Source organism: Tenrec ecaudatus, chromosome 4, assembly GCF_050624435.1.
Source record: "Tenrec ecaudatus isolate mTenEca1 chromosome 4, mTenEca1.hap1, whole genome shotgun sequence".
In the NCBI taxonomy this organism is placed as follows: domain Eukaryota; kingdom Metazoa; phylum Chordata; class Mammalia; order Afrosoricida; family Tenrecidae; genus Tenrec; species Tenrec ecaudatus.
Window position 1 is genome coordinate 8913642 of NC_134533.1, and position 18432 is coordinate 8932073.

General features: G+C 61.0%; 3 protein-coding genes across 4 annotated transcripts; all 3 read right to left on the reverse strand.

Moving 5' to 3' along the window:
• Window positions 1-437: 437 nt before the first annotated feature.
• Window positions 438-3273, reverse strand: CATSPERZ (catsper channel auxiliary subunit zeta). Its single transcript, XM_075547542.1, has 5 exons — window positions 3253-3273; window positions 2698-3019; window positions 1844-1923; window positions 1620-1686; window positions 438-547 (listed from the first exon to the last, which is right to left on the reverse strand). Exons 1-5 carry the CDS (start codon window positions 3271-3273, stop codon window positions 438-440), a joined length of 600 nt encoding a protein of 199 aa, XP_075403657.1.
• Window positions 3274-3891: 618 nt separating this feature from the next.
• On the reverse strand, window positions 3892-11160 carry KCNK4 (potassium two pore domain channel subfamily K member 4). Its single transcript, XM_075548017.1, has 6 exons — window positions 10900-11160; window positions 6511-6634; window positions 6218-6378; window positions 5844-6030; window positions 5231-5370; window positions 3892-4299 (listed from the first exon to the last, which is right to left on the reverse strand). Exons 1-6 carry the CDS (start codon window positions 11086-11088, stop codon window positions 3892-3894), a joined length of 1209 nt encoding a protein of 402 aa, XP_075404132.1. The 5' UTR covers window positions 11089-11160.
• A 2868-nt stretch (window positions 11161-14028) lies between these two features.
• GPR137 (G protein-coupled receptor 137) lies at window positions 14029-18387 on the reverse strand. Of its 2 annotated transcripts, XM_075545523.1 has the most exons (8): window positions 17900-18387; window positions 16462-16833; window positions 16329-16378; window positions 15302-15527; window positions 15048-15197; window positions 14775-14903; window positions 14564-14670; window positions 14029-14345 (listed from the first exon to the last, which is right to left on the reverse strand). In XM_075545523.1, the coding sequence occupies exons 2-8, from the start codon at window positions 16816-16818 to the stop codon at window positions 14192-14194; spliced, it is 1173 nt and encodes a 390-aa protein (XP_075401638.1). In that variant the 5' UTR covers window positions 16819-16833; window positions 17900-18387; the 3' UTR covers window positions 14029-14191. The 2 variants fall into 2 exon arrangements, with proteins under 2 accessions (XP_075401638.1, XP_075401637.1); XM_075545522.1 differs by lacking the exon at window positions 17900-18387 and having other exon boundaries at window positions 16462-17467.
• Between the last annotated feature and the right edge of the window lie 45 nt (window positions 18388-18432).

Sequence of the window (18432 nt, forward strand, 5' to 3'; positions counted from 1 at the left end):
CGTATCTACATATGCATGAGGAGTAAAGCCTCGCTTGCTCCAGCTAGAGTGGAAGGGGTGTCCCTTTCCCCAAGGTAACAGCACTGGGACACTAGACCCCCGACCCTGTACCCTACAAGGCTGCGCAACAAGAGGAGGGCGAAGCAGACCTAACACAGCATGCAAGAAACCCTGGATTTCGAGTCCCTGAAGACGAGGCCGCTAGGGCCCCAGACGGAGAAGGCTCAAGGTCACTGCGGTGACCGAATGAAGGTCACGGGGAGAGGCGGAGCCCCATGCGTCCTCCTCACGCGGGCAACCACGCACTGACTCACAGACCATGCATAGACTTTTATTTCTCTCGGGCTCGGATTCCACAGGGCCAGGCTTGGGTCTGGGGACCGGACAGGAACTGGGGAAGGAGTTGGGCGGCCGCTGGACTCCGTGTGGCTGTCCCCTCATTTCCCTGAGATGCGCACCCTCGCGTTCCGGCGCTTCCTGAGCTCCTCGATGTTTCGCTGGAGCTGCTTGGTCATGAAGTGGTTCCAGCCGATTCCCGACCTGTAGCCTAAGAAAAGGACAATGTTCGGCGCAGGGCAGCGAGCAGTGGTTTCCGCTGCAGCTGGCACCTCAGGTGTGATGGAAGGAACCACGAGTAAGGTTTGGGGTGGAAGTAGCGCAGGGCGCTAGGGTCTGTGTTGCTTTGGGAACTTTGAATTTTCTGTTGGGGCACCGCAGGTTTTGTTTGTTTTACCATAAGATCGGGAGGGGGAGCAGGGAAGGCGAATGCCCATTGAAGGGCGAGGTCAGAGAAGCGCTGCCAGTTTGCACTGTGGCAAGCAGCTGCAGCCGACAGCTTGGGGGACATCTCCTGCACCCACCACTCCAAGCCAGGAGCCAACCTAGAGCAGTCATACCTTAAGCAGGGCACACCTGGCATGTCTTCAAACCATTGCTGCCCAAAGGCTCCACAGCATATCCAGGGGAGGGAGTCACAGTCAGTCATCCCCACCGCCGGCCAGTGGAGCCACAGAGCCTCATTGAAGCCACACCAGCTAGAGCAGCGGTTCTCAACCTGGGGGTCGTGACCCCTTTGGGGGGCTGTCGAACGACCATTTCACAGGGGTCACTCCATTCATACCAGTAGCAAAATGACAGTGATGAAGTAGCAACGAAAATAATTTTATGGTTGGGCGGGGTCACCACCCCATGAGGAACTGTACGAACGGGTCCCGGCATTAGGGAGGTTGAGAACCACTGAGCTATAAGAGGTGCACCAGGATCACTGGATGTATCTGTGGGGGCCCTGGAATATTTGTGAGTGGTAAGGAGATCTGAGAGGAGTCCTGGTGTCATAGTAACTGCAAGGTCAGCAGTTTGAAATCACCAGCCCCTCTGCTCGCTACTTTTGTACAGAGTTCCACCCTCAGAAACCCACAGGGGCAGGTCTACCCTGTTCTATAGGGTCACTATGAGTCAAGAATTGATACTGTAGCAGTGAGGGGTTTTGCTTTTTTTGGGGGGGGGGGCAGAGATCTGACAAGACATGCCAGGAAAACTCCACCCCCACAACTCCAGGCTCTGCAACACACACACACACACAAACTCTCTTGACAAATGGGGCAGGGGTGAAGACTCACTTGAGAGGGCCTTGGTGAGGATTTCCAAAACTTCACTCTCCATGAGTTCTATCAGGGGTAGCGGCAGCTGGAGAGAGGGACAAACGGCTAAAACGCCCCCCCATCTGCTCCCACAAGACCCTCAGCCACCACGCCTGCCCCACCACCCTGCCAATCACCCACTCCTATCCTTGCAACCTCGAGTAGACCCCGAACCCCGCTTGCCGCCCCCAGGACCCTCCAACCCTATTTTGCTGCTCTGCCCAGTAGGCCTTATGAGGTGTACGATTCAAGATGGTGAGTGATGACATCGAGGACGTCCTTTCTGGAAGAAGAGACAAGAGGGTGGACTCAGTCACCCACCCGCAGACCCCTGGTCTTCCCTGGCCCGGGGAGATCTGGATAGATGGGTGCGAGTGTATGAGGGGGAGGGTGTTCAGAACGGAGCTGCCAGGTTCTGCTTGAATGGGAGGCAGTGTAGGAAAGGGCGATGGCCCCGCCCACCTGGGTTTCTGTTTGGACTGCCTCACGAGGGGACCCAGGGTCAGAAATCTCTTCAACCATCAGATGAGGGTCTAACAGTGCCCTCTTGCGAAATTTGCGAGGTTTAGCTGCAACCGTGCCCCTGAAGGCCCTGACCTGGGATCCAGAGAGCACTCAACGCATAGCCTTCATTCCATTGTCACTTCCCAGGTAGAGCGGGGAGGGACAAGTTCCCCTCCAGACAGTGCCTGGCACCTAGGAGGTGCCCGCAAATGGTAAGTCAGGACCGACTGAATGAAAGTCGGTTCAATCAGCGAGATCCAGAGCCAGAACTAGCTCCCTGCCGAGGTACACGATCCAGCGCCAGACTGCATTCAAAGCCCAGGTCCCATTTGGAATGCCACCCCCTGGAGGCCTGCGTTATCACGTCCGCCGGTAGGGGCGCGCCAGGAATGCCTGGTTGAAAGCTGGAGCGAGGGCGCTAGCCCACCTGGAGATGGGCGACCAGCTGCGTCCCCTCGACCCCACCCCATCCCCGTGTACATCTACCGGAAGCCAGGCTCCAGCCAGTCCCCAACCCTGCGGGGGAGCCCACTGCTACCGGCTTCACACTGACCAGCCTCGATCTTGGAGTCTTTGTCCGCATGCCCTAAAAGGCTGTCCAGGGAGCGACCGCGGCGCACCTCCTGATTCGTCCCGTCCAATTCGTCCACTTCATCCAACTGCTGGAAGCTACCCTCACCACCGGACAGAGACGCATACCCTCCGGCGGCATCCTCCCGGAAGTTCCTCCGGAGACTTATGCTACTGGCCTCCGAATCATTGCCCATCATTTCCACATCCTGCATTGACAGCTGGGTCTTGGTCCATATCTTCCGGATGTCGCTCTGCTGGCGCTGCAGGTCGGAGCTATAGTGGATCCCAGACTCGCTCAGGGCCTGTGGATCACACACAAGGAGGGGATCCGAGAGGGTGGTAGGGAGTTGAGAGCTTGCTGGAGGCCGGCAGGGAACCCAAGCCAGATCAGAGGACTCAACTGGGTGTGGGGGTCATGGGAGGTGTGTGGAGCCCTCGGGCCTAGGAGGAGGCCTGCGGGGCTTGGCAGTGGGCCACAGGGCTGGCTGCTCCCCTCAGAAGAAGCCGCGCCCCTGGCCTCGGGAAGGGCTCTCACTTTGAACACCTTGTCCTCCATGGTTCCGCCTAACGGACCCAGCCGCCACAGGCCACAGAAAAGGTCACGCGCCAGGAAAGGGGCGGGGCAAGGGCTCGAGCTCCGATGAAGACGGAGGTCTAGTGCTTGGAGGGCAAACGTTACTGCCCTCAGGACAACATAGACTGGCTAGTTTCTCCCCCCCCCCCCCACTCTACAGAGATTGTAACTCCCAGGCCAGGCCCCACCAGGGAGCAGGGCAGAAAGGGCTCCGAGCACAGCCCAGGGGGCTGGAATTGTGGCCAAAGTTTGTGCCCTAGTAGAGGTCACTGGGCGTCAGGGAGTGGGGCGGGTTTCCTGCCCCAGGGCGACCCCGCATCAGCTCGCCACAGCCACGCGAGTCCCCTGAGCGCGCACGCCTGCAGCGGTGCACAATGCTTTCGTTTATTGATCCAGGCTTTGAGGGGCAGGCCTGAGGAGACAGCAACACAGAAAGGCTTGGGGTCTGGCAATGGAAGGGGTGGGGGGCCGAGGGAGGTTGGTGATGGGCTGGCAGCCCGGCCTCCTTCCTGGAAGCAGGCTCCTTGGTCCAACAAGCTGGCCATGCCGGAGGAAAGCAGGGAAGAGAGACCTGCGGAAGGCTGCCCGCCCCCATCCCGCCTACAGGGGCTCGCTTTTGTTCCGGGGGGGCCCGGGGCCCCGGGGCCGCGTAGGTTTCCTAGGAGGGTTGGCGCGGCGGCGGCCCCGGGATGCGCGGGGCAGCGCACAGCCGCGCTCGCTCTGCGTGTCCGAGGACTCGTCGATGAAAGCCAGGTTCTCGCTGGGGTAGTCCAGAGCGGAGCCCGTGGGCGGGGACGGCGGTTCGGCCTTCCCGGAGGGCTCTGGGGGTCGAGGCTGAAGCTGGGGCTCAGGGGGTCGAGGTTGGATGGCGGGCAACGCAGGGACTGGCAGCGGAGGCAGGGGCGGACCCTCCTTCTCCAGCGGAAGCGCGGGGGGCCCAGCTCTCTGGGTCACCCGGGCCGTCACAGTGCCCGTCCAGCTGGCGGCCTGAGCCGTGAGACCGCCCATCTGTGCGGAGAGGAGAGGTGGCTTCCAGCGCGCGGGGCCTGGGTCCGTGGGCGCCCTCCCCCTCCTTATTCAGCCGCGGCCCACTTCTTTCCTCCGGTACTCCTCCCTCGGCCACGCCCTCACGCCCTGCTCCGCCCCCTCCCTCAACAGGGACGCACCCCCTTCTCCCAGCTCTCCTTCTGGCGCCCACAAAGGCCTTTGCGCCTCTGACCCGCTCCCCGCCCTGGACGCTCGGAGTAGCGTCGCGTTGCAAGATACATGAGTTACAAATTACTGAAAAGCAACAAAACCTTTTTAATACACGTGTATTCTCGTGCAACTTGTCTCAAAAAAAAAATCACTGCCCCTGAGTCGATTCCAGCTCACAGTGATCGATTCCCACAGGGCAGGTAGACCTGCCCCTGTGGGTTTCCAAGATGGTAACTTCTAACGGGAGCAGAAAGCTTTGACTTTTCTCCACGTGGGGAGGAAGCTGGAGGTTTCGAACTGCAGCTCAGCAGGTGGCCACTACCCCACCAGCGCTCCCACGCAGCCGTTCAACCTTTTGGCATACTTACACCGAGCTTGGTGGTGCGGTCAGGTAAGCGCTGGACTGCTGACCGACAACCACGGCCTTCGAAACCACCAGCCGCTCTGGGAGAACAATGAGGCTCTCTCCTTAAGATTTACAGCCTGATATACCGTCCTTGGAACGGACTCAATAGCAGTGAGTCTGGCGTTTGGGAATGATACTAATGTATCACTCATGCACACGGAACTGGCCTGCCTGCATTTGTTAAATCTGGCCACCTTCACGGGAGTCACCTGCAAACCTGGTCCAGTTTACCTCTCTGTGTGCAGCCCCTCTCTGGAAGGGAGACAGACTGGGCGAGGGTCTGGTGGAGCACCAGGATGACGCCCTCCCGCAGGCCAGCCCTGAGCTGGTGCCTACCTCGGCCCGGGTGCGGCGGGACACCACGCGCAACCAGTTCCCGATGGTGGTGAGCACCGAGGCGAAGTAAGCCAGGCCCAGCAGGATCCAGAACCACACCAGCGGCTGGTAGGCCGGCGTGTCCTGCTTGGGGTCAGCGCCTGGGAGAGCACCAAGAAGGATGGGGAGACACTGGTCATGGGGCAGGGGGGTCGCCTAAGCGCAGCCAGCTCCCCTTCGCCCAGTTCGAGAAGTCCAGCCCTACTAAAAGCAATGGTGATGTGCTGGGGGGTCGGGCGGGGCGTGTGAATAAGTGAGTGTGGGTGTGCAGGAATGCACCCATGCAGAGGAGCGCAGCACTCGAGAAAGTGCGTCCGTGGGCAAGAAGGCAGGAGGGGTGCATTTGTGCAAACGTGAGCATTCTCCAAGCACGCGGGTGCCACCCCACGGAGGCTTTGCTGGAGGGCCAGGATGTGAGGTGCGTGCTGAGAGCGGCCGCAGGTGCTGGCGCCATCACTGCAGGTTCGCGCACCTGTGCCCCGTGGGGAGGAAGAACATGCAAAGTCCCTGGGCAGGAATAAGGTGGGCGGGGTGGGGGGGGGTGAGCCCTCGCGGGGCGGAAAGGCGGCCTCACCAGCCACGTAGTCGCCGAAGCCCACTGTGGTAAGCGTGACTATGACGAAGTAAATGGCCTCGAGCTTGCTCCAGCCCTCCACATAGCAGAACACGAACATGGGCGCGAGGACAAAGAGCAGGCAGCCAATCACCAGGAAGAGCACCGCGGACAGCACCCGCACCAGCTCCGGGGGCACGTGCCACTTCTGTGGGGAGGGGCGAGAGGCTCCACTCCCAGCCCCACCCCTCCCTCCAGCCTGCGCGCCAGGCTCGTGCAGGCTGGGCAGGGGGTGAGGGCAGGGAAGATGGAAGGCGCGCTCACGTGCCAGGATGGAGGGGAGGGTCTCGCCAGCCCCGCGGAAGGAGCCCGCGGGCGCGGGTGGAGCAGCTCACCAAGAAAATGGCTTCGATGTGGCCGATGCCGCGACGCAGGGAAGAGCCCAGGCGGTCCCCGACCCCCGCCAGCAAGATCCCGAACAGCGGGATCCCCACCAGCGCGTAAAAGATGCAGAATAGGCGCCCTGCGTCAGTGCGCAGCGCCGCGTTGCCATAGCCTGAGCAGAGGGGCGTGCCGGACATCTAGGGGCCGCCGGCTAAGCGCTCCGCCCCCTGCACTTTCGCCTAGGGGGACGGCCGACCCCACCTCCAGCCCCCGCCCCCACCCCATTCCGGGCCCCCTCCCGCACCGATGGTGGTGATGATAGTGCCAGAGAAAAAGAAGGCGCTGCCCAGGTTCCAGGCGGAGTGGCTGCTGTTACTGGTTGAGTTGGTTTCAGGGTCGGCACCCCCTCCCAGGGCATCAGCCACCTCCTGTAGAGCAGAACGCAGAAGGAGACCCCTTAATCCTTCCTCCAGTCCTAGGCCCCTAACCTGCCTCCCTTCCTCCCGCAGTTTCTCTCTCTTCTGCTCTTTCTCCTCCTAAAGCGCCCTGGTGGCGCAGAAACTGCAAGGAGAGCAGTTCGAAAACACCAGCCACTTCTCAGAAGGAAGTCGAGGCTCTCTGCCCTGGTAAAGTTACAGTCATGAACCGATCGCAATGATCGACGTATTACCAACAGACACGTGGGTGGAGGGAGACATCGGACGGTGTAAGATACGAAAATAATAATTATAACTTGTCAAGGGTCACGAGGGTGGGGGAGGGACAGGGGGGAAAGATCTGATTCCAAGGGCTCAAGAAGGAAAAAAATGTTTTGAAAACAATGATGGCAACATATGTATGCTTGATACACTTGATGTATGGATTGTTATAAGAGCTGTAAGAGCCCCCAAGAAAATGATTTATTTTTTTAAAAGTCTCAGAAGCCTGCAGAGGCAGTTCTACCTTGTCCTACAGTGTGGGCGTGACAAAGAATAAACTCTCTTCTTTCGCTCCCAGCCCTGAAGCAGCCCCTTGGGACAGAGGTGGCCAATGGAGTGACCCAGTTCACCCAGGAGCAAGTCTGTTTGACCCCAGTGTTCCAGAAATTTCTACTACCTACCCTGTAGATTCAAAGGACAGCATTTCTGTTGGCCAAAGGTCAGGAGCAAGGACTCTGAGGCCAGGCTGTCTGGGTCCCTCCCTCCACAGCTGGATGATCTCTCCCTCCGTGGCTGCTGACCAGAGTGCCCAAAAACCGTAACAAGGGAGGCAGCCTGCGTGTTTGTTCATACATGGAGAGCTGAGTTTGAATGTTTGGGGAAATGAATGGGAGTTTGGGAGGGTCTCTCCCAGGAACAGTCTTCTCAAATACCGCAGCCAATCAGAGACACACATCACCCTACTGCAATCCAAACCTAACCTTGTGACACCCCACGGTGGGTGCTCACCAAATGGATGGACCCTAACTGGGTCTTCCCCTCACCTGCCCTCCCCTCCTTCAGCCTCCAGAGCCTTTGGGGTCTGTGTTTTGAGAGTGCTGGATTGGTCGTACTTAGGAACCCATCATTTATTTAATGTACCCATTTCTAACTTTAAATTAGGGAGCTCCAACGGCATAGTGATTTTGTGCTAAGTTGCTAATCACAAAATCTGAAATTTGAAACCTCCAGCCTCTCTGGAAGAGATACCGTCTCGGAAACCCACAGGGGCAGTTCTACCTTGTCCTAGAGGATCACGATGAGTCAGCTTCGGCTCTCGGGCAGTGAGTTTGTGTTTCTGTTTGTTTGTTGGTATACTTTAAATTAAAATAAATTAATACAAATTTTTTTCATTAAGGAGCCTTAGTTGTGTAGTGGTTACTTGTTGGGCTGCTGAGAGGTCAGCAGTTCGAAACCACCAGCTGCTCCACAAGAGAAAGATGAGGCTTTCTGCTCCCAAAAAGACTGCCAGCCTCAGAAACTCAGAGGCAGTTCTGCTCTATCCTACAGGGTCACCATGACTGGGTGGCATTGAGTTTACCCTACGAGATGCGAGGTCAGAGACTAAGGAAGAGAGGAGGCCAGAAACCCTCCCACAAGGGGCACAGAGCCAAGGCACAGAGAGCTTGGGTGTGGGCAGAATCATAAATCACTTCTTTTTTGCACAAGGCTTCTCATTAGCAAATGAACCTTCCCAAAGTCTGGGCTTCCTGCTGCCAATAGAAAAGAGTCCAACCCCGCCTGACCCTGCCTTCAGCCCACCCCCCTTTTTAAAATCTGAGCCCCAATCCACCTCTTCCCAGTCTTCTTTATTGGGGATCTCTGTTAATGGCCAAGTCAGGGCAACCGTGCTCCCTAATTTTCCAAAACAACCCCACTTCCTGTAATAAGAATGTTTCAAAAGAAAGCCACAAAGTGAAATGTATGATTAAGTGATTTCATTTTTATTGTGCACAACTTTTCCAATAAATTCACCACTTCAGGGACGGGAGAAAATTCCTGTGTCATCCTGTGCTCCAGTTTTTATTTCACATGACTAGGCATCTCCAAAGTCCAGATTCTAGACAAGCACTTGGAGCTGTTCGGGCCTCATGGCCTGGCTCAGGGCGTCCATCAGGGTCTCTCTGGTCCCCAATGACGTCTCTAACCTCTGCCCGACTCATGGGGCTCCTTCCCCATCCCAGCTCTTCCAAAGGGCCATGGGATCTCCCTCACAGCCCCAGCACCCAGCCCAGGGCCCAGCACACACCAGGCGCTCAACAAAGAAGGGTCCCTTTCCATGGTACCCTACAGTGATTTGTCTGTCCCCTCTCCTACATGTGGCAGCCACCAGCACAGAGCCTGTGTATCTTTCCCACCCTCCTGCAATATAGAGAAGAGTCTGCTGTAATTGACTACACCAAGACATGCTTCTTATTGTGGGAAAAACAAAGCCATTGCCACACACACACACACACACACACACACACACACAGAGCCCTCCCCGCCCTTTCTTTTTCAGGAAAAAAGCAATCCCAGTAGGGCAGATAAAATAGGTCAGGTTCTCTCCCTCCCTCTGCCCTGTGGTCTGGCCAGGGGTGCACTCAGTCCAGACTTCTCTGGGCCTCGCTGCCATCCTGGAATTATCAGAAATAACGTCAGGCAGCTGTGTCTTGGCTACGCCCCACCCTGGTCACTGCTCCAGGTCCTGCCACCATGAGAATCCGCTAGAACTCTCTCCACCAAGACAGGCAGGACAAGAAGGGACTCGGGAATTAAGGAATACACGTTCATTGTATTAGAGCTAAGTCTAGGGGCTTCTCTCAGTGACCCACAGCAAAGCCACCTGCTTGTCTAGCCCATTCCAACTCACTGTGGCCCTGGAGGACAGAGTAGAACTGCCCCCACAGGGTTAACAAGGCTGTCTTGACAGGAGATGATCACCAGGTATTTCTTCCACGGAGCAGCTGGTAAGTTTCAGAGGCCAGCCTTCTGGTCAGCATCAGAGAGCTAAGCCACCACATCACCAGGAGCTCCTTTCTATGTTAGCCCCAACTCCCCCCCTTTGCCATCCGGCAGATTGTGATGCACAGCAACCCTCTAGGACAGAGTAGAACTGCCCACCACGGAGTATCCAGGAGAGGCCTGCCTCATCTTTCTCCTGCAAAGCTGCTAGTGGGTTTGAACGGGTGACCTTTGGGTTAGCAGCCCAACACTTAATCCACTGAGCTACCAGGGGTCCTTTCTGTGAGACACCAGCTCAAATACCAGAGATACCACGGGGGATGCCTTCCTGCTATACCCCAGACCAGGGGTCCTCAAACTATGGCCCTCAGGCCACATGCAGCCCACCGAGGACATTTATCCAGCCCGCCGGGTGTTTTTGCACCATTTGATTTTTTTACTTCAAAATAAGATATGTGAAGTGTGCATAGGAACTTGTTCATAGTTTTTTAAAAAACCAAAACACTATAGTCCGACCCTCCAACGGGTCTGAGGGACAGTGAACTGGCCCCCTGTTTAAAGAGTTTGAGGACCCCTGCCCCAGAGGGTTGAAGCCTAGAACTTTCCTTAGCCACTGATTGGCCAGGAAGTCCCAGGAAAACCTACCTCTGCATCCCTGCCACCTCCCCATTGTCAGTATATGCCCTGAAGAGAAAGGGGTGCTTAGCCTAGCTTCCCAAGGGACTCTAAGAGACCCTGGGACTCTCTAGGATCAGTTGTGTCTATATGGTCATTTCTTGGTTTGTGTGTGGGGGGGGCATTCCCAGTCTTCTCAGGGGGCTTCTCTGGGGCATTTGTGGTTCCGAAATTGTGTCGGAACCAGGGTAGGGCTAAGGAGACTAGCAAATTAAAATATTGCATGGGACATACTCGTATTAAGAGAAAACGTATTTGTTGCTTAGCTGACGTTCCCATGGAATTTGCTGTCTGGATTCAGTCTTGCACCCCTAACTCTCATGCAGGGAGTTAGCTAGCCCAGAGCAACGGGGTACTACCATTCCTTCCTCCCAGCCCCCTCACACAGTGAAGGAGTCCTTCAAGGCTGACGTCACTGGCCAGGCACCATCAGGACAACAAGATGACCCATGGCCATCGTATTGAGAATGCAGAGGCCTGGCTCCCAGGCACTGCCCCACCCCACCTGCTCCCAGTACCCCCCAGGAATCGGTCTCAGAGCAGCATGACAGCACAGTCCGCCCTCCCCCCAGGGCTGGCATGGGTGACTGACCAGAGGCTCTCCGCCAGCCACGCACCTTGATGAAGTGCCCCAGCTCCTGGTCGCTGACACAGGGGTGGGCCCTCAGGAACTTCTCCCGGACCTCCCCAAGCTCTCTCTGGGCTTGCTGTTCATGGGGTTGCTCTAGGGCCCGGAACACCAGGGCGCCCGACACCAAGTACAGGAGGACCAGCGCCAGCAGGGCTAGCAGCGTGGTGCCGCGCATGGTGCGTCCAGGGCCTTGGCCGAGTCCACTGCCTGCCTTGGGGGACCGGGCAGGGGGCTCCTGTGGTGCTGCGGTCACTGCGGGCAGAACCAGTGATGCTAGGATCAATGGCCTGGCCCTACACCTCCCCTCCCCGCCGCCCCCCTCCATCTTCCAGCCCGGCCGCCCCTGAATGTCCCCACCTCACATCCTTCTGTGTCAGGGCCCACCCTGTACTGACTGTCGTTGTCACCCCCCTTACCTCTACTGCCTGGCCCTCAGCCCCATCCGGGATCCCAGGGAGTGAGAAGCGAGAAGGGCCTGGGGAGGGGCGGGGCGGGTGTGCGGTAGAGGGTCAGGGAGAGTTAGGACCCTAGGGGACAGGGCCATACACCGGGGTAGCAGGGCGCTGGCAGGTCCAGGCCGTCGAGGGGGTGATGATGGGGACACCAAGGCATGCGAAGGCACAGGGTGGGGATCAGGGATGGCAGGTCCGGGCTCCCTGGCTGTGGCTGCGGCAGCAACTTCTCCGCTTCCCGATTCCCGGTGCCAGCTGCTGGGCAGGGCCACCCCGAGCCCCACCGCTGAGCTTTCGAGGAACCAGGGGCGGGTCCAGCCCAGAGTGGGAAGGGCACTGGGTTCCGGGAAAGAGTGTCTGGGGGGCAGGCAGGGCCGATCCGCTCCTCTACCTCGGGTCTCCACCATCCCCCCATCCCACCCCACCCCGCGCCCGCCCTCCATCCACCTCCAGGTGGAGGCGCCCACGCGCCGGCCACGCTCCGCGCCCGCGCCCGCTCGCCTGCCCTCGGGCACAAAAGCTCCGCGCGCCAGGCTCCGCCCTGCGGCTCCAACCCGCACCGCTGCCGGGCCACCTGCACACGCCGCGTTCTCCCGGGCACCCCCGGCAACCTTGGGCGCGCGCCGCGCGGAGGAGCCCCGAGGTCCGCGCACACGTGTGCACACGCGCGCACATACATGGGCCCGCAAGCCCCCCGCGCAACGCCCGCCAGCCCAGACACGCGTCACCGCGCTCCCGCCCGCCGCCTCCCCGCGCGCCCACGCCGGCGCCTCCCAGCGTGACGGGCCGCGTGGCACGACTCCCCGCGGCGCCCCGCACGCCCTGCCCGTGCCCGGAGCCCAGCTCTCGGGGCCCTCACTCACTGTCGGCAGCGCTGCGGCTGCCGCTGCGCCCGGCTCCCGCGCCGCCTCGCCGGTACCCGCTGGAGCCGCGGAGGCGGCGAGGGCGGAGCGGGCGGGCAGGAGCCGAGGCTGGGACCCCCTCCCGCTCCGGGAGCCCCCTCCTCTCCCCTTAACCCGTCCCGCGCCGCGCCGCCCTCGTCGTGCCGCGCCCTCGCTGGCGGCGCCGCCCCCGCGGCCCGCTACCTGCCGCCTGCCCCCCAATCCCGCGCGGCCCCGGGTGGCGGATCGCAGAGGTGTGGGCGCAGGCTTGCCTCGGGTTCGGCCTCGGGTCTAGGACTGGAGTGGCGATGCTGCCCCGCCCGCTGGCCGGCTCCGGGCGTGACATCCTCCAGCCCACCTCTCCGCACCACACCGGCGCCACGCTCGCTTCTCTCACACCCATCACTGGACCCGTAGAGGTCCGCGGCTCTCCACCCAGGGGACAGACTCCTTTGGGCTCAGCACTCGGGTGAACAGGCCCGCCAACCCCACCCCACCCCACCTCCGCCCCTGGGACCATCGGTGGGAGAATGCTGCCGAGGCCACCTGGGATTGGCTACCATGGAGGTTGAAAAGTCCCAGCTGCCGCAATGCCTGACCCCTGCCCAAGTCTGCCAATCCCAGCATGGACTGGCGCAGAGCGCCCTCTCCTGCTCCCTGCTCTCACCCATGTCCAAGACCCTTCTCCCAGGTCATCGGCACACTTTGGTCCTCTAGCTGTGTGTTCCACGTTTGGGCTTTCTGGCTGACCACTCCCTACTAGCAGGGAGCTGAGCGTGTCCGCGGCTGCCCCCTCCCCCATCTACAGAGGAAAATGACTGCTCCAGGGTGTGCGCCTGAGGTCAGGGTTTGCCAATGGTCAGAAACTGGCCCAGCACACGGTGACATGCCTGACAAACAGTAGTGATTTCCATTCCCACCACGTCCCCCTTTCTGGCAGCCCCTTAGACCTGGGGCCACGAGTCCCTGGTGAAGGGTTCGCAGGCAGGCTTGGTCATAGGTCCTGGAAGCTGGCAGAAGGTGGTGGCCAGGATGTGGCACCCCACTTTCCGAGGGTCTCTTCGGGGGGACGGACTCCAGTTAAGCTGGTAAGCTGTGGTGGGTAATGGGCAGTGGGGGGTGGGGCACAGGACACCCTACCCACCTGACTGGTCACCCCCTTCCCAGGGCCACAGCCACACTTCTGTGGGCCTTGGGTTAACCCCTGGCACTGGAGGGCCAGGCTGGAAGTGGTGACAGGGAAATCCAGTCTCTACAATTTCCCACTAGAGACAAGAGGCCTACGGACCCCAAAGAGAAGGGACCCGGAGTGGGGCTACTGTTCCCTGAGCGAGGAGGGAGGTGACATTGGAAGCAGGTATGATGGAAAGAGGAGGACTGTCCAACAGGGAGGGGACTGCAGCGTGAGGGTCCATCTGGGCTGGGAGGGTTTCGAGAACACGCCTGACTGGCCACCCTCTGCGCTCAGCCAGCAAACTGTACTACATCCCCCTACCCCCTCTTCATGGCATTAAGTGGGCCCCACTTGGCCCCACAGCCAGCTTTACAGACCTGAATCTAATGAGTCCTAGGTCAAGGCAGGACACCAACCCAAATGGGTGAAGCTAAGTAAGCCAATGCAGCAGAAAGATGCTGGCTGGACAGACCAGGACACAGGGCACGGACACTGTTTATTGAGTGGCAGGTGCAGGAGAGGTAGCTGGCTCCGGTGTGGAAGCGGAGGTGGCAGGTCATGCCAGGGTGCTGTGGGCATCTGGCAGCCAGGGCCGTGTCCCCCACCCTAGGGGGGGCGGCATAAGCTCACTAGCACAGGAGCAACCAAGGAGCCAGCCGGGGGAGGAGGCGCCACAGCCGTGAGATCCTGGGCAAGAAGTGGCATGTGAACTTGGCACAGGGGCCTGGGGTCTGGGTGTCGTGGGGCGGGGGGTGGGGGTGGGTGGGTGGGTCACGTCTGTGGAGTAGAGTAGAGGCTGTGATAGTGCCTGCCTGGCACCTGGGGGCAGAGCACAGGAGCGGTCCGTATCTGGTTGGTCCTGCAGCAGGCTGATTCCTGATCAATGGTGCCATATTGCCTGCTGGGGCTCAGGCTGCCCAACATTCTACAGGAAGAGAACCCAGGTTAGTGCGAGGGCAGCGCCCGGGACCTTGTCCCCAGAGGGAGAGGGAGGGAGTTCTCTGCCCTAGACTTTTGGAGGTACCTCCTTCCTGGGGCTGAGTCAGGGGGACACAGTGGCTTCACAGCATATCGGCAGGGAAGCAGTGGCCTCCATGGGCTGAGAGGTGATTCTGGATCCCCCAGGGCTCACCAGCCGCCTACCTGGTACTCTCCTCCCAGCTGCAGCCCTGGTTGTCACGGTGCCCCACCCGGTCGTAGAAGTATGACCGTGAGCTGAAGACCTGTCTGTTAAGGATGCGGCTGGTGCTCTGGGGAAGAGACCACATGCCATGCTTTCTTTGACCCGCCACCGTCCCACCCCTCAGGGCAGTCCACCAGGGGTTCCCGCCTCCTTGGGGCCCACAGTCCTCACCAGGTCCTGAGGGGGCCGGTGCACCCGGAAGTAGCCCACCAGCAGGGTGGTTGGCAGCAGCTCCCACACAAAAAGAATGAGGCCAAACACCAGGTAACCTTTGTTGCCCAAGTCGTTCACCAGGTCTGCCTGTAGAAGGGAAGGTCAGGCCAGGCCTCAGGGTGCTCTTGGCGCCCCCAGGGCAGCAGGGGGAAGGAATGGGGGCCCAGGGCAGTGAGGGGCAGGGACTGGGGCCATGGCTACATGGAGGCCAATGACTTGCTGGGTGCTCACCTGGTCAGAGACGTCGTACCAGTCGTAATCAAAGGCGTCCAGCCGGCTCCGGGGGGCCAAAGCCAAGGCCGCCAGGTTGTAGCAGGCCCGGCTGGCATAGAGCAGGACCATGGTGCCACCCATTGCAGCCGCCTGGCAGACGCTGGTCCCCTGGCACAGGCAACAACAGGAGATGCTCAGAATGAGACTCATGTACCCTGGAGACTGATGCACATCACAGCATGGCTACCCAGAGGCCCCGAAGCACGCCCTACCTTGGCTTCCAGGTAGATGCTAGTGTAGGGGGCCCGCCGGGCCAATAGGCAGAGGCAGGCAGCAAGAGAGAGGGCGCAGATGACGAAGAGGGAGTCGCTCACCAGGATGCGCACCAGGAGGAGGGCCCAGGGCTGTGCGCGGCGCTGGCGAGACAGCACCGCGCACAGCACATTCACCAGCAGGAAGAGCAGCGATGCGCCCACGAAAGCCCCTCGGATGGCCAGCCTGCAGCCCACAGCAGTGTTAGCCCCTGGGTGTTCGGGGCTCTCCCAGCCTTCCCACGGAGCCCCAGAGCCTAGCAGGAACCTGGATCTGCCAGCCTGCACCCCGCGGCTTGTTTTACATATTGGACAACTGAGATCCAAAGAAGTCAGGAGGTGACTTCAGGGCCGTGACTCGGTTTGGCGAGCCACCCCTAGATTGGGAGTCAAGAAATCTGGGTCTGAGGCACAGGCTTGCCTCCAGCTAGTTATGTGACCTTGAGCCTGTTCCTCTGCCTGACCGGCCCCATTTCTCATCTCTCACATGGCGATCAGAATCAACTCCAGAAAGCAAGGAGGACAAGAGGTGTCCGCAAAAGCTCTTGGTAGGTGTTAAGACGTTACACAAATGACAGGGGGACCACAGCCCCAGGTCAGCAAGGGGTGCAGGTGGGTCCTGTGGCACCCTCCATCCTGTGTGGCACCAGTCCCCTGTCCCTTCCCAGGCTCACGACTGCACCTATTATTGTTACCATTCAGGTAAACATTTCCTCTCTCTGCAGCACCATCTGTTCCAGGTGCACTCGCTTTTCTAAGTGGGGTGGTGTTTCGCTCTGTTGTGCATGGGGTCGACTAGATGACAGTAAGACCAAGAACAAGCTCTTTCACAGATGTCTGTTGTCCATGCACCCTCTCCACCCCGACTGGCCTCACCTTGGTCCTATAAGGTGGGAATGGATGGGCATGGGGCTGCTCCCTGCCTCTGGACTAGGGGCAGAGCCCAGGGGGCGTGGGGAGGGGGCAAGGGGGGACCTGCAGTACTTACAAGCCTCGACTCATCTGTGGCCTGCGTTTTGCCTTGGCCTTGAACACCACCTGGGAGCAGAGACACCCATCCCTGAGGTCCTTGCCACCTGTCTGCCCCCCTCCCCTCCTCTGCTGCCCACTGCCACGGTTACCTGGACAAAGTAGAGGTTCATCAGCGTCAGTGTGAAGAACTGCAGGCAGACAGGGCAGCAGTAGAGGAGCCAGAAGGGCAGGGGCCCCAGGCGGTTGGCTCTGGGGGTGTCTCGGAAGTAGAAGGAGAAGAGGGTGGTTCGGAGCGCGGCCCAGAGCAGACAGAGTGCCAGGAACACGGTCTGGTAGCTGAGCCGCTTGTGTCCGTACAGGAGCACCAGCCAGAGCTGGGCATAGACAGTGAAGAAGAGCAGGACGTAGAGGGTGATGTAGGCCGCGGTCAGCCCCAGGGTCACGGCAGGCGGCAGCGCCGGCACCAGGCCAGCAGCAGGCACCAGGCCAGACAGGTTACTCTCCATGTCAGGAAGGGAGGCCTGGAGCCCAGAGGAAAGAGAGATGGAGGGGCTGGCCGGGGGCCAGGGAAATAAATACGGAGGGGAAGGGACTGCAGGTGCGGCGTCGGCAGAGAGGTGGGGACCTCAGGACGTTAACAAGTTGTGGCTGGCTGGGTCCGAGTCCGTGGGGGTCGCAGGCCGCTCGGCCCGGCCCCCCCACCCCTCGTTTCAGAGGCGTGGGAGGACAGCCTCTCCTCGCCACCGTAGACAGGCTTTCCTTCCTGGGCTGCCCCCAGAGCCAGGTGGGTGGGTGCGGAGGCTGAAGGGGCGGGGGTCCCCGGGCCGGGCTCGCGGGAGGGGGGAGAGCGGGCTGAAGAAGCCAGTTGAGTCAGAACAGCAGCCCCTGCAAGGGGTCGCTCCAACGACCCGCTCTCCCCCTCCCGAGGCGTTGGGGGGCTCTTTCCCCTCCAAGAATCCGAATAGAGACGCCTTTGCCTTCCCTCCTCAGGATTCCCAATGCCCTCCACCTCCCCACCGCGTCCCCTCTCCGGCCGCGGGGGGCGGGTGGAGACAGCCGCTGGGGGAGCCGGCTCCGGTCGCCGGGACCCGGGGCTCCGGCTCCCCGGCTCCCGCGGCTCCGCCCCCTCCTGCGCCTGCGCGGCGCGGCCGCTACGCCAATGGCGCAGGGCCCGCGGGGCCGACTCCGCAGCCCGCGCCGCGCCCGGCGTGCGGCCGTCCGAGAATAGCGCGAGCCGCGCCGCCTGCGGACGCCGGGGGTTGCCGGGGGTTACGGGAGGCTGCGGGCCGCCGGGGCGCGGGGACCGCGCCGCCCCCCCACCGGGGCGCCGGGCGCGGCTGGAGTCCCTAGCCCTCGTTGGTTTGGGGGGACCGCCAGCTCCCATTCGCCTCCCGCTAGTCCCCCAGCGGGATCGGGCCGCCCGGCTGGGGGCGGCAACGACTGCCCCTCACTTCGTCTCTGAAGGAAACTTCCGCCCGTAGCCAAGATGGCCTCCGGGCCCGCCCCCCCGCGTTTTAACCCGCAGGGCCCCGGAGGCCCCGAGGGCAGCCCGGTCCGCGCGCGCGCGCCGCCGCGGCTCCTACTCACCTGGCGCGAAGCCCACCCGCCCCTCGATAGTCCAGCGGGTCACCCTCCTGGGGGCCCGGGGGCCGACTGCGCCTGCACAGCCATGGGGCCCGCGCGGAGTGGGCGCCCCCCCTTTCTTATCTCGGGCGCTCCCCAAATGGCGCGGAGAGGGGCGCCTGGCTGCAGAGGAGGGGACGGGCGATCCCGACCCGGCGGCCAGCAAGCCGGGCGGGACCGCGACCACAGCCCCAGTGGTGGAATCCGCCTTGGGAACGTTAATCGCCGCTTTGCGGAACGCCTCCCCGCACTGAGCACACCATTCTGTTTACAAAGTTCTCCCGGGCTCCCGCGGGAGGGGCGATGATCCCCATTTTACAGGGGTGGAAACTAAGGTCCTGAGGGGCTGCAGGGCTTGCCACGCGAAGCGGGTCCCCAGGCTCCCATTGGGGAACCCCAGAGAATCCCTCGCCGGCTCCCACCCACGCCCAAGGCGTCAGCATGTTGGGAGCAGGGCGTCGGGAGACGAGGAAGGGGACCCGGGAGGAGGGCGGGGG